General features: G+C 40.0%; 2 protein-coding genes across 4 annotated transcripts in view; one reads left to right on the plus strand and one right to left on the minus strand.

The window, feature by feature from the left end:
* Positions 1-1,427, minus strand: part of itfg1 (integrin alpha FG-GAP repeat containing 1) — a gene marked incomplete at its 5' end in the record, with an annotated part of 222,107 nt that extends 220,680 nt beyond the window's left edge. The window contains one exon of the mRNA XM_080520248.1: positions 1,250-1,427. Within this exon, the coding sequence (XP_080376374.1) occupies positions 1,250-1,427 (178 nt within the window). The remainder of the gene's footprint in view (positions 1-1,249) is intronic.
* Positions 1,428-1,957: 530 nt separating this feature from the next.
* Positions 1,958-12,296, plus strand: part of phkb (phosphorylase kinase, beta) — a 145,514-nt gene continuing 135,175 nt past the window's right edge. For 2 of the 3 annotated variants that reach the window (XM_080497023.1, XM_080497022.1), the window contains exons 1-2: positions 1,958-2,048; positions 8,527-8,613. In XM_080497023.1, coding sequence (XP_080353149.1) covers positions 1,985-2,048; positions 8,527-8,613 — 151 coding nt within the window. In that variant the 5' untranslated portion in view covers positions 1,958-1,984. Of the gene's footprint in view, positions 2,049-5,317; positions 5,422-8,526; positions 8,614-12,296 lie in introns of all 3 variants that reach the window. The other variant, XM_080497024.1, reaches the window with a different exon arrangement.

Here is a 12,296-nt window from a genome sequence, read left to right on the forward strand (position 1 = left end):
AAAAGAAGCCTAACAAAAACAAAGCAAAGATGATATTGTTCAGGCCCAGTGGCGACTGTGGTAAATCCCTGAATGGTCTCACCCCTCCCTACCTCACCATAACACTCCTGCTCAGAGCCTCGGGTCAGCTGATCAGTTGCTTCTGATGGTACCGAGGTCAAAAAGGAAGCTCAGAGGGGACAGAGGTTATTCTGTGGAAGCCCCTCAGTAATGAAACGACTGCCACTGCAAATCAGACAAGTGCCTTCACTGTCCACTTTTAAAACTAATCTTAAGAACCATTTTTATTCCTTGGCTTTTAACCCAGCCCTAAACTCTGCTCCTGTTTTTATTGTTGCCATTATATTGTTTTTTTATATGTCTATTTCAGTACAGCACTCAAGTCAGCTGTGGTTGTTTTTAAAGGTGGTTGTCCAAATGAAGTTGAGTTAAGCTGATGTCAGCGATAGAAACAGTTCAATGAGGAATGCTGTCACATACATAAAAACTTTATTGTTTTGGGCATTCTTATCAAAAATGTAGGGTAAATACTCAAGAAGGGGGTGAAAACATCCAGACAGTTTTATGTAGTGGAAAAAAAACAAGCATGTGGATTTCTTTTTAAGCAGCTTCCAAAATACTGGTTTTGTTATATATTCTCAAAGCTGAAGAGCCAGGAAGCCAGTTATTAAATGAATCATTTGAATGTTATTTTCCTCCCAATATATACATTTTAATGTATATTCAGAATAAATGTGTGACTTTAAAGCCAAAAAGAAAACTTAGTTTATAACAGAGGGACTTAAACAAGACATACAATACAGGTGACCGTCTAAGGCAAACAAATTGAAATTGTGCAACACAAAATCATATGCAAAAAAGCGATTATGTTGTTAAAAATTGTGATTGGGAATTAGTTGATGAAACAAAAGTGAATTAAAAGAAATGGTTAGTCATTTGTTAGAAAACGTGAATTATTTGTCAGAAAATATGAATTATTTGTCATAAAATGGGAATTAATTGGTAGAAATGGTTGGTAGCAATGTTCAATTGTTTGGAATAAATTATTGATGAGTAGACAAGTTGAATTTGTTGTTAAAATGGTGAAATGGGAATGATTTGTTATTTGGGAGATATGTTGAATTAGTTGGTACAAACTGGGGGTTTGGGGGTAGAAATGGCACCTTAGTAAGTAGAGATGTTGAATTAAATAGGTGAAATTGTGAATTGGCGTATAAACGATGGATTATATGCAGGAAGCTGAACACACCTTCTCTGATGATGAAGATGTCTGTCTGTTTATCCGCGTTAAAGTCTCCAAACGCCGCCACCGTCCCGTAGTTCGCTGCTCCGAACAGGTCGACGGTCACATCCTGAAGGGCAGAGGTGTGAAAATGTCCCAGAATAAAAGATAAAAAGGTAAAATAAGTCAGATTAAAGCCCCACATCCTGCTGGAGGCTCAGCTGATCACAACACTGACTGCACGGTACCCTGCTTTACGGCAACGAGAGAAACAACCCTCCCTTCTTATCACAGTGAGAGATAAACAAAATATTCATGAAGATTTAAATATTTCTAGGGGAATCTAAAAAAAATAATAATAATAATGAGGGAGAATTAGTCTGCTTTATTGGGCGTGGAGTTATAATATTAGAGTTTCCGTGTTTACGTCAGTGTCGTGATGTCGGGAAGTTTGACAGCAAAAGGATGTGTGAAGATACCGGAACTTTCTAAGAGGGACGTCAGACAAGACGGAAATTAGTTTTCAAAATAAAATAAATGTGTTACGCCGTTGTATGAAATTTAAGAGCCTAAACTTGATTATCCGATTATCTATCTTATTTATCGAGTATTATTGCACATTTTAAATAACCTATTTATTTTTATTTTCTATTTTATTTCAAAATAGCTATTGTTAAACGGTTGTTTTATATAATTTTGAAATCCACGTCTTTTCTTTTCCGTACAAACCTTTGACTTGATTCATATTTTCGACATTTAAACATGGCGAGTTTGGCAGATGTCGGCTGGAAACTCCTGGAATTCAAGGCCAGGTCCAAGCGATCAGGTCTGAATATGTCAATGTGTGCATGATGTTGCGATGTGGAGTTGTTTCCGGTCCATAACAGTTCGACTCGGTGTGAACATTGAGTATGAGCAGTGCCTCGAGGCTGCAGTGAAAGGTCAGGGGGGAATGTGCTGCAGTGAGGGCTATTTAAAGAGCTGCTCAGCATGTCTCTGTCCACTGTCCCTGTCCTGCACGGTGTGGGGCAGGACGGGGTCCTACAGGGCCTCACTCACTAAACACATGACAAACATGTACGTTTCCACAACAGGTCTAGATTGCTCCTATTAGGTTTACTTCTGCAGGCACTTGCAACTTTAACCACATGTTGTTGACAACACATGCTGTGTATAATTTGTGTAATAGTGAACGATAACACGGGAAAACAATTGAACGCAGGTGGAAAACAAACGAAAAGCAGCTGAAATACGTCAGTGATCAGAAAACAGTACTTTCAATTGACAGTGCAAGTTGATGTGAGGTCGTTCGAGCCTCACCAGTGAAATGATCACCTATTTCCAAGGTCTCAGTGAAGAGAAAGCAAATCTGTCACAAATCAAGCATGGTGGACATTGTCAATCATTTGGTGTAAAAAGCGAATTGGTAGAAATGGTTGTGTGTGTGTGTGTGTGTGTGTTTGTTTAGATGAACACTGCTGGGCCAAATAGTCACAATGTGAATAATTGAATTTATTTCACTGTGAAACCAACCTGGGCCAGGTGATCCTCACAGGGTCTCTTATATTGATCAGAAGGGCTTCACACTGACCTGCAATCACCAATTCTGCCCGTTTCTGAGCTACGACTGACCTGAACCACCAGTCTCAGGACGTCTGCATGACATCTGGACCAGTCTGGAAATAAAAGAGGAGGTAGACTGAAAGGAAGGACTTTTCATCTCCTAATATCAGTCAGTGCAGTGTGTAGAAGAAACGTCACGTCATGCTGCCAAACTGAATGTGAAAATGCGGAGGGACATTTTGGATTAAAATAAAACCTGTTGCCATCTGTACTCAGGCTGAAAATGAAACAAAGTTTCAGGGACATTTCAGAAAGATGATGATCCTCAACACAAATATATCTGCTACAATGACTTTTTGTGGAAAGAAATTACGATTGGACCAAAGAAAATATCTGCAGACTTGTGTGGATGCATGGATCAAAACCACAGCTGAGTGATGCTGCAGGTTTATTCTGTTTTGTACCAGATACTAAATATTTCAAAACTGTGTTCAACACTTTTCCCATTATCTAACAAAGGGTAGTTTGTGAACATGAGCGGCTTCATTTCTTTACTTGTGTGGATTCTCTGTTGTCAACCTGTGGTTAAAGAATCCATGTAGAACCATTACTAATATATTTACTGAGGAAAATAGTTATTTCATACTACTTCACTTGGCTGAATGAAATAGATTTATAGAGTTTTAAAAAGAGCTTTGCAAATTCTAAACCCCCGTTTCCACAAAAGCCGGGATGCGGCGAGGAGCATCTGCTTTCATTTTGGCTCAGCACAATTGTTTTGTGTTTTATTTTCCACATGATCTTTGCATCCTTGGTGTGGATCCTTGGCTGAAGTGGCGAACTGTGTTCACAGGTGGTGGTTTCCAGAAGCACTCGTCTCTGTTTCCAACACAACGCAGCCTGGAGGTGTATTCTCGCGCCTCCTCATGCGTATCATTCTGGATTTGTTAGTCTTTTCCGCAGAGGTCTGCAACTTACTTTAATTTTGCCACACGGGAAACTGCCTTTTAGGAAATCAGGGCGACATTTCAGAATAGTCTGGCAACCTAAAATATATGTCACATGCACACCGATTAATGTTCCATTTTCAACCTTTCAGATTGAAACACCTGAGTAAATCTACAGAAACAGCATAGAAAAAAAACACGAGAGACTGATTTATTTTTTTTACAGCTGAAGGTGCTGGTTGACCATGCTTCTGATTTGTTTGGTAAGTTTGAGCTGTGATGAAAGCGCTCAATGGCAGAAATGAGTATAAACACTAAAACAACAAAAATGAAACTGACTTAAAAAAAAGAAAGTTAACCTTCTTCAGCTAAAACTGAGAAAATGGTTAATTTAGCTGACTTTTAAAATGCTTAAAAAAAAACCTGCAGCTGAAATAGTGTATATTGCCTAAGAAGATAGTTATTGGTTAGAATCCTGGGTGAAAATAACAAAACAACATAACAAAAAACCATAACAATAACAAGAAAAAAAACTAAACTTAATTGTTTTAAAATTCTAAACTGGCTAAACAGCTTAAATGATTAAAAATTATAATCTGGGCAAATTAGGGTGAAAGACAAACAAAAAACCACCGATATCATTTTAAAAATGTTGCCTTGGAAATGAAAAACCTTTATGAAACAAAAATGTAAAAAATGATTTTTACCTGAAACATCTTTTTAAACAGAGCCTAACTTTCCTTAAACTGCTAACATTGTTGAAAAGTGGAATATCGTTAAACTGAAATTACAAAAATAAATAAAAAATAGAAAATATCTAAAACGGATCAACAAACCATTTAAATGGATAAAAATACAAGACGAAAAAAAGATAAAACTCCAAATGTGGTAACATTTCTGCTCTTGTATATTATCATTCTGAATCCCATAAATGCAGCCTAACTTCATATTCTTTAATACTGAAATGATATGTCAGTTATATGAGCTGAGTGATCCTCATTTTAAAGGTTAAAGGTGTTTTGCAGATGCAGGTATAGTCATTATGTGGTGAAATCGCCTCTCTGTCAGACGTTGCAGACCTCTGAACATCTGTTTTAAACCGTTTTTTCAGTCTCGTGTTTGATCTTTTTTTTCCTTTACAAAGTTTTGTTCAAAATAAATCTTTTTTTTTTTTTAATAGAATATTCTTTCTGTTGTTTGTGGAATTTGACTGACATTCACTCTGTTGTTTTACAAGTTTCTTCAGCTTGCTCTGTACCTCGGCCTTTGTGGAAATGGGGGTTCAGACTGAGAAGTGATGTCCTGGTTTGAATCAGTGTTTGTGATGTACATTGTATAATCAGTCATGTACATTGTTAGCATAGGACACCAGTATGTCATGGTGTAGCAACTATTCATACTTCCATCTCATACATCATTATCTTTGTTGAAGGTATCAATAACATCCATTCCTGTATCAATATGATGACACTGATCTCCTGCATGTTGGTGGTGGTGGTTGTCTGTTGGTGTAATTCATTGTTGATTCATGCATGTCTTGAAATCTAACTGTGTGTTACTAACTGCTCCCTGTCAATTGCTGTAGTGTTGTGATTTAGCTGACAGACGATTGGCCTTAATTTCACCTTTTGAGAATGTCCGGCTCAGCGGCCGCCTCCCCCAAGGCCCGGACCAAAGTTCACCAGCTCGGTAAGTAGTGGCAGCGGATCGGAGGAAACGCTGGCGACACTCAAAACTACCTGCAGCTGTGCAGCCATATGTGGCTCTACAGCTCCTCTGTACAAGCTCTAAACAACTGCTCTATAGAGCTCATCTGACGTGGCTCTACAGCTCCTCTGACGTGGCTCTACAGTTCTTCTGTTGTGACTCTACATTTCCTCTGTAGTGACTCAACAGCAACTCTGTTGTGGTTCTACAGCTCTTCTGGTATGACTACAGCTCCTCTGTATTGCTTCACAGCTCTTCTGTTATGACTCAACAGCTCCTCTGTTGTGGTTCTACGGCCCTTCTGTTATGACTCTACAGCCCCTCTGTAGTGACTCTACAGCCCCTCTGCCGTGGCTCCACAGCTCCTCTGCACACTCAAAAAAAATCAACTATGCAGTTTTTCATTTTACATATCAGAAATATGTTTGATTAACATGAGCACGTTGAGTTTCTTGTTGTTAAATGATTAATTCTAATGCATGTTGTTCAGATAATATGAATAAATGGGATTGACTTAATATGAATAGATGAACTGTGTGGCATGATTGAATTATATTTACTCAACAAAATATTTTTGTATTTGTGGAAATGACTGAATTTTATTTTTCAGTGTAGTGGCTCAACAGCTCCTCTGTAGTGACTCTACAGCTCCTCTGTAATGACTCCATGAAACTTCAGCCGAGGCTCCCCTTAGTAAAATAACAGGATTAAATCCAAATGAGGAAAAGTCTCAGAGAAAAATCTGAGTTTCAGTCATTTATTCTGACTGACAACCTGCTGCTTCACCTGCTACTTTGAGATGAACACAACTTCTGCAGAGTTGATGAAAATCGGAAACTGATGAAAACCAGTGGAAATGTGAGAGAAAGGGGGAAAACGGGGTTGAAAGAGTTTAAATGTTCCAGGCAAGTTAAATGGCTAAATAGGGGGAAATAGATTCAAAGAAGGAAAGCTGTCAAAATAGCTATGATCTGTCTGACAGAGCCACCTGAATTTACTTTTAAAAATAAAGAAAAAATTTAAACCAACAAATGTACTGAAAAGATCAACAAAAAGCAGGTGAAACACAATTATTTTTTGTATATTGATGATACTTAATGAATGATTTGATTGTTGGGTTCCTCTCCGTTAAAAGCACCTTGGAAACTACTGTGTTTATTTGGTGCTATATGAATAAAGCTGAATTGAAATTACGCAAGATAAAAGTTTTGTATGTAGAATAAATCTTTACAACCTGTGTTATTTTTGTTTTAAAATTTAAAATATAAAAATGCGGCTCCTGGTCATTCACACCACGGCCGTGGGAAATAGTTGTTCTGCACACGTGCAAGTAGATGGGGAAACTTTTCAAAAACACAAAAATGATGAGTTTTCACTTGAAACGTCGTGGAAACGGGCCCTCAAAGTTCAACGCCACTCCTCATTACAGTCCAGCAATGAAAACACACTTGTACGATGATGAAATTAAGAGTTTTGTTATTTACTTCCTGGTCATGACGGATGGTTGTGGCTCTGAGTCCTGATGATCCAGTGCGACTGTTCCTCGGCTTTAAAGGCTGTGAAGTGTCAGGAGAAACATTTCCAATTGTGTATGTAATAATATCCCAGGTGTGTGTGGCAGAGCTTAGTCATGGGACTGTTTAAAAGCTAATGTGGTGTCGTGTTAGTGGGGGAAAATTGGAATATTTGATTTGCTCTGTGCTCTTTAAAGTGTTATCTGCAGAAAGAGATGGATTGGCTTTGTCCCTCACAACTTTAAAGCTGATGGAAATTATGCTAATTTCAGGAAGAATGTGAATTTTTCAGTACCTGTGGTATTGACCCAAGGTCGAACCTATTAAAATGCAAATCTCAGCAAAGTGAACAGCGTGTGTGTGCGTGTGCGTGTGTGTGTGTGTGTGTGTGGGGGGGGGGGGGGGGCACAGTCACAATTCAGTCAGGTTCATTTCCGATGTGAAACAGAAAGTAAGGAGGAAGTCTGTTGTTTCATGACTTTCTCTGCTCCCCATTTTATTATTAATTAGAAATGAATCCTTTCTTCTGCAGACTGTGAACAAACACGAGCGTACAGGCGGCTTCTGAAGGGTTAAAGAAGGAGCATGTCACAGCCACAATACTTCAGTCCTGAGCTGTGTGGAACCATCACCACCCAGTGATGTCGCTTCCATCAACTTTTCATCCACTAAAATTAGAAATGAATGAAATGAAGGAAACAGAGTCTAAACTTTAAACAGGGTACCGTTGACACGACGACGCTTTCAAGTGAAGACGCACAACTTCTGGAGTCTGTTTACACAACCACGGTAGTTGGAGCCATTAAAAACACTACTTTTTGGAAAAAAACGTTTCCTCCACAGTGTTATGACTGCCAGTCCAGATTCTCCGGGGACTTGGTAGTTTTATTTTGACGGTCACGGTAATAATAATCTAACTTGGTTGTCTGTCCACTGGAATATCTGTGTTCTCCCATTGTTTATGTTTAGAGCTGATTGTATTGTGCAGAACAATTGTTTGCGATGACAGAGGTGCACATGCACAGAAGGAGCTTTTAAAAAAAGTTTTCCCCTATTTCGACGGAGCGTTTTCAAAAGGTTGTTTTCAGTGGCTCCATGCACCGTTGTTGTATAAACGTACACCCAAAACGTAACAAAGTTTTCAGTTTTCACTTAAAAAACTTGACATAACAGCTTGAGTGATATAAGGGCTTTATAAAGCCACTACCAGTACAAGTGGACATCTGATAGAAGTGTTTCTAATGTTGTTGCCAGTGAGTCTGTGTCTGCTATGAATTAGAGGGGCATGTACCTAATGAGGAAGAGGAGGATGGTCAGGCCGTGCTCAGGAAGAACATGGAGCCTCAGAACTGAACTGAGGACCAATCACCAAGTGAAAAGTCGACTATAGTTTAATGTCTGTCACGTTATGTGGCGATCACAGCTGTCTCAGGCCAAACTGAACCGAGCTCAGTTCAGATCGTCCTGCGTGTTTCCTGCATGTAACTGAAGCGGGGGACACAGGAAGCACGGGACTGTGTCAGTTTCTGCAAGACTGTCTTTGTCTTTGTGTAATGAATATTTCCCTCCTCAGGCTCCATCTATGAACCCCTCAAACTGTCCATCCTGCAGCGTGAGGACGAGCCACTGTGGGAGAAACTGGAGCGCTACTACAGTGCTGGTGAGTCCATAAATCTATTCAGGATGAAGCTTCAGCTGGCCTAACGTTTGGTTGGGAGTTCCACTGTCTTCTTTTTCCCTCATTTGTATGTATTTCCTTTATCGATTTAAGTGACATTTTTAGAAGTTAATCAATATTCAGTTTGAACTAACGTGGAGCAGTGCTGCTGTTTACATAAAGGAGACATCCGTGTAATTCTGTTGGATGAAGAATCAGGTCACGCCCCCACGGTTGTGGCGAGTTGTCAGACAGATGAAATCTCTTTACAGGAAGTGAAAAATACAGAGATCAATGTGAAAATACTCCAATGTGGGTTTATTTGTTTCACTTGTTAAGGTCATTCGTTTATTTCACCAGCTTTAACCATCTAAGATCTCCACTATGACTCAGTCTGGATTCACCCGATTAAACTCAAGCTTTTTATTGTTTCTCACGTGACCAGAAATGTATTTGATCAGAACTGCTGGAAGGATTTTATGATTACCTTTCATTGTGTTTGGGACCATTTTCATAATCTGAATCTTACATTGGCTTTACTTTACTGAGCCAGTCTGAATTCATTTGTGTGTGTGTGTGTGTGTGTGTGTGTGTGTGTGTGTGTGTGTGTGTGTGTGTGTGTGTGTGTGTGTGTGTGTGTGTGTGTGTGTGTGTGTGTGTGTGTGTGTGTGTGTGTGTGTGTGTGTGTGTGTGTGTGGTCAGTTTGGGATTTAGACAGAAACTCTATACCTGGACAAAGCTGAGCTCTGCTCACACTTATGTATTTAAACCTTTATAGGATTCTGACTGAAATGCTTTTTAAAATGTGTTTTAAGTGTCAAATTCTACCCACAGTGACTCATGAGCACATAATGATTTTATGATATTAAATAAATGGAATAATATACTGACTGCTGACAAACACTTAGAGCTTTAATGTATAGAAATGGGAAATATGGGGGTTATAAACAAGTCATCAAAGTGTCTCCTGTCACTGGGGTGTCACACGTCTTTACGTTTCATCACTGTTTTTTTAAAGAAAAGCGTCTATCAAGACCACTAACTGGGACTGAGAGGTGACTTTTGAATCTAAAGAGGGTAAACACATCAATATTCATGTGATTTTCTGGAATGTTAAAAGCAGATTTATTGTATTTTATGATTATTTACACAAATCAGAAGGAGCAGCAACTTCAACCTGTCACAAAAACTTCTTTATGTCTGTGATTGTGGAGCAAAGTGGAAGCTGGAGTTCTATAATGTGCTCTGATGATAAAGTGAGTCCTGGTTGCTGAGGGGAGGTCGCGGAGGTGTGTGTGTGTGTGTGTGTGTGTGTGTGTGTGTGTGCGTGCGTGCGTGCGCGCGTGCGCGTGTGTGTGTGTGGGGTACCTGTGGAGAGAGTGAGCATGCAGCACAGCAGGGGTCTCTGACAGCTGTCACTCCCGCATGTGGCGCTAATAACTGTGAATTAAAACAGGGACGCTGCTACTTTTGCTTTAATTACAGAGTGTGTAAGATAACTGTTCCGCTCAGCTGGAGGCTGGCCTGTCACATCAGAGCTGGGAGCAAAATGTACTGGAAGAAAAACTGTGGCTGAGCTGAATGAGGGACCACTGGAGAAGTCGATTTCAAGTGACAAAGGAAAACTTTTGTTGCAGTTTCAGGGTCTGCTTGGACCACAATGGAGCTGTGAATCACGAAAAAGAAACTTTTTTTAAATGATTGCCATGGTGGAGCTTTCCGAAAAGGTCCAGGTTGCTACTGGTCCTGGTCACCACGGTTGTTGTATCTAGTAGTTCTGCACATGCTCAGTAGAGATAATCAGAACAAAGTTTCCTCCAGAGTGTGATGACTCCCAGTCCATATTCTCCTGGACTTGGTAGTTTTATTTTGACAGTCACTGTAATAACAATCCAGCAAGAATGTCTGTGTTTTTCCATTGTTAATCTTTAGAGCAGATTTTTCTCTGCTTCATGAGTGTGTGGTTTCATTACAAAAACAAACCGTGCCAACTCGTACCTTCGCATGCTGAGTGACTACATCAATTTCAGTGGTTTTGCCGTTGCTTTCAGAACGCTGCCATGTAAACCCAACAACTTTCTGAAACAAAGCATCTTCACTGCAAGCGTTGTCGTGTAAATGTTTCCTCAGACTGTTTGTTCCATTCTTTCAGTCTCACTAAACGTGACTGATCTGACCTCTGATCAGACTTCTGATCTGACCTTGACCACCAGCAAGTGTCATAGTTTGATCAGAAAGCTTCACACTGAGGTCCAAATATACTTCCTATTGTCTTCAGCTGCAGCACTACTGAACGCCACTGTACAGGCTGCATCTGTTTTGTTATTGCTTATATTACCAAACTGCAGCCTTGGATTTTGTGAGTACATCTTGCAAACATACTGAGTTGTTTGGAGAGGAATTGTTGTGGGTAGTGAGACATAAACATTCGGCCAAGCGTCCACAGAATGAGTTGTGTTCGGGAACAGTCCAACAGTCGGAGAGGGAACGCTGTGCTTTAACCATCTCAGGATATGGAATCGTTTGAAGTACTCCATCTCTTGAGGTGTCAACTCAAGACTCACATGTACTCGCCGGCCTTTAACAGTAATTGAGCACTGTGATACTGTCACATCGTTTTGACCCTGTTTTTAAGTAACTGTTTGCTGTGATTTTTACTCACTGTTGCCCTTTTCTGTTTTATTGTTTTATTATTACTTTTAACTGTGAAGCGTTTTGGTCAACCTTGGCTGTTGTGTTAAATGTGCTATAAAAATAAAGTTGTATGGGATTTCACTAACTTCTGGCATTAAATCAGAAACAGGATCAGAAGTAAGGCAAAGGCACACACGTCTTAAACTGTGTGTCTCAAACTGTGGCGCGCTGAAGCTTCAAAGCTTCAAGTACAAAGCATCAGGGCTCACGGTTATGTGTTTTACCAACGTGAAGTTTCCTTTTGATTGTTTCTGAAAAATCAATGCAAAGAATGATTTCATTGCTAAGTACAGTGAGGATTCTGAGGGATGATACTCAGCAAGGGTCGGACCCTATTTACACAACGTTTCAAGTGAAAACACATCGTTAAACAAAGAACTTCTTGATCCAACTCTCCATATGCATCCCTGTGACTGTGTACACAGTGTTTCTATCAATGAGCGTGGCTTTGTAAATGTGAGTGTGATGTTAAGTGGTCACACAGTCGTTAGGAGATGCAGCTCGGTCCAGCTGATCACTCCAGTGTGTGTAATCAGTAAAAGATGCTCCAGCCGCTCTGCAGGAGGCATAAATACACATTAGTGCTGATTACTGAATTACCTGCAGCTGTGAGTGCTGCTCTGTGGAAACCAGCATCTCGTCCTATTACACATGAAGAAAGCTCACAGCGATCAGACACAGCAGTGAAAACCCTCTCTGATTTGGAAACACATGGAAGCAGACAGCTGCTGTAATAACAATCCAACTTGGTCTTCTGTGTACCCCCAGTGTTAACGTTTATGGTGTGTTGTTCCCTGCTGCGTGTGTCTATATGTAAACAGACAACAGCACCAACTAGTGGACCAACATGCTAACCTTTCAGTGATTTTGCCATTTCCATGTAAATGGACATCATTTTCAAAAGGGCGCGGTGTAAATGGAAGACTTCTTCAGAAAAAAAAGCCAGAAACGGTGCTTTTGAAATGTCTTAGTGCCGTGGAGCTTCTCTGATT

The sequence above is a fragment of the Blennius ocellaris genome (assembly GCF_963422515.1).
Source record: "Blennius ocellaris genome assembly, chromosome: 1".
NCBI classification, from domain to species: Eukaryota; Metazoa; Chordata; class Actinopteri; order Blenniiformes; family Blenniidae; genus Blennius; species Blennius ocellaris.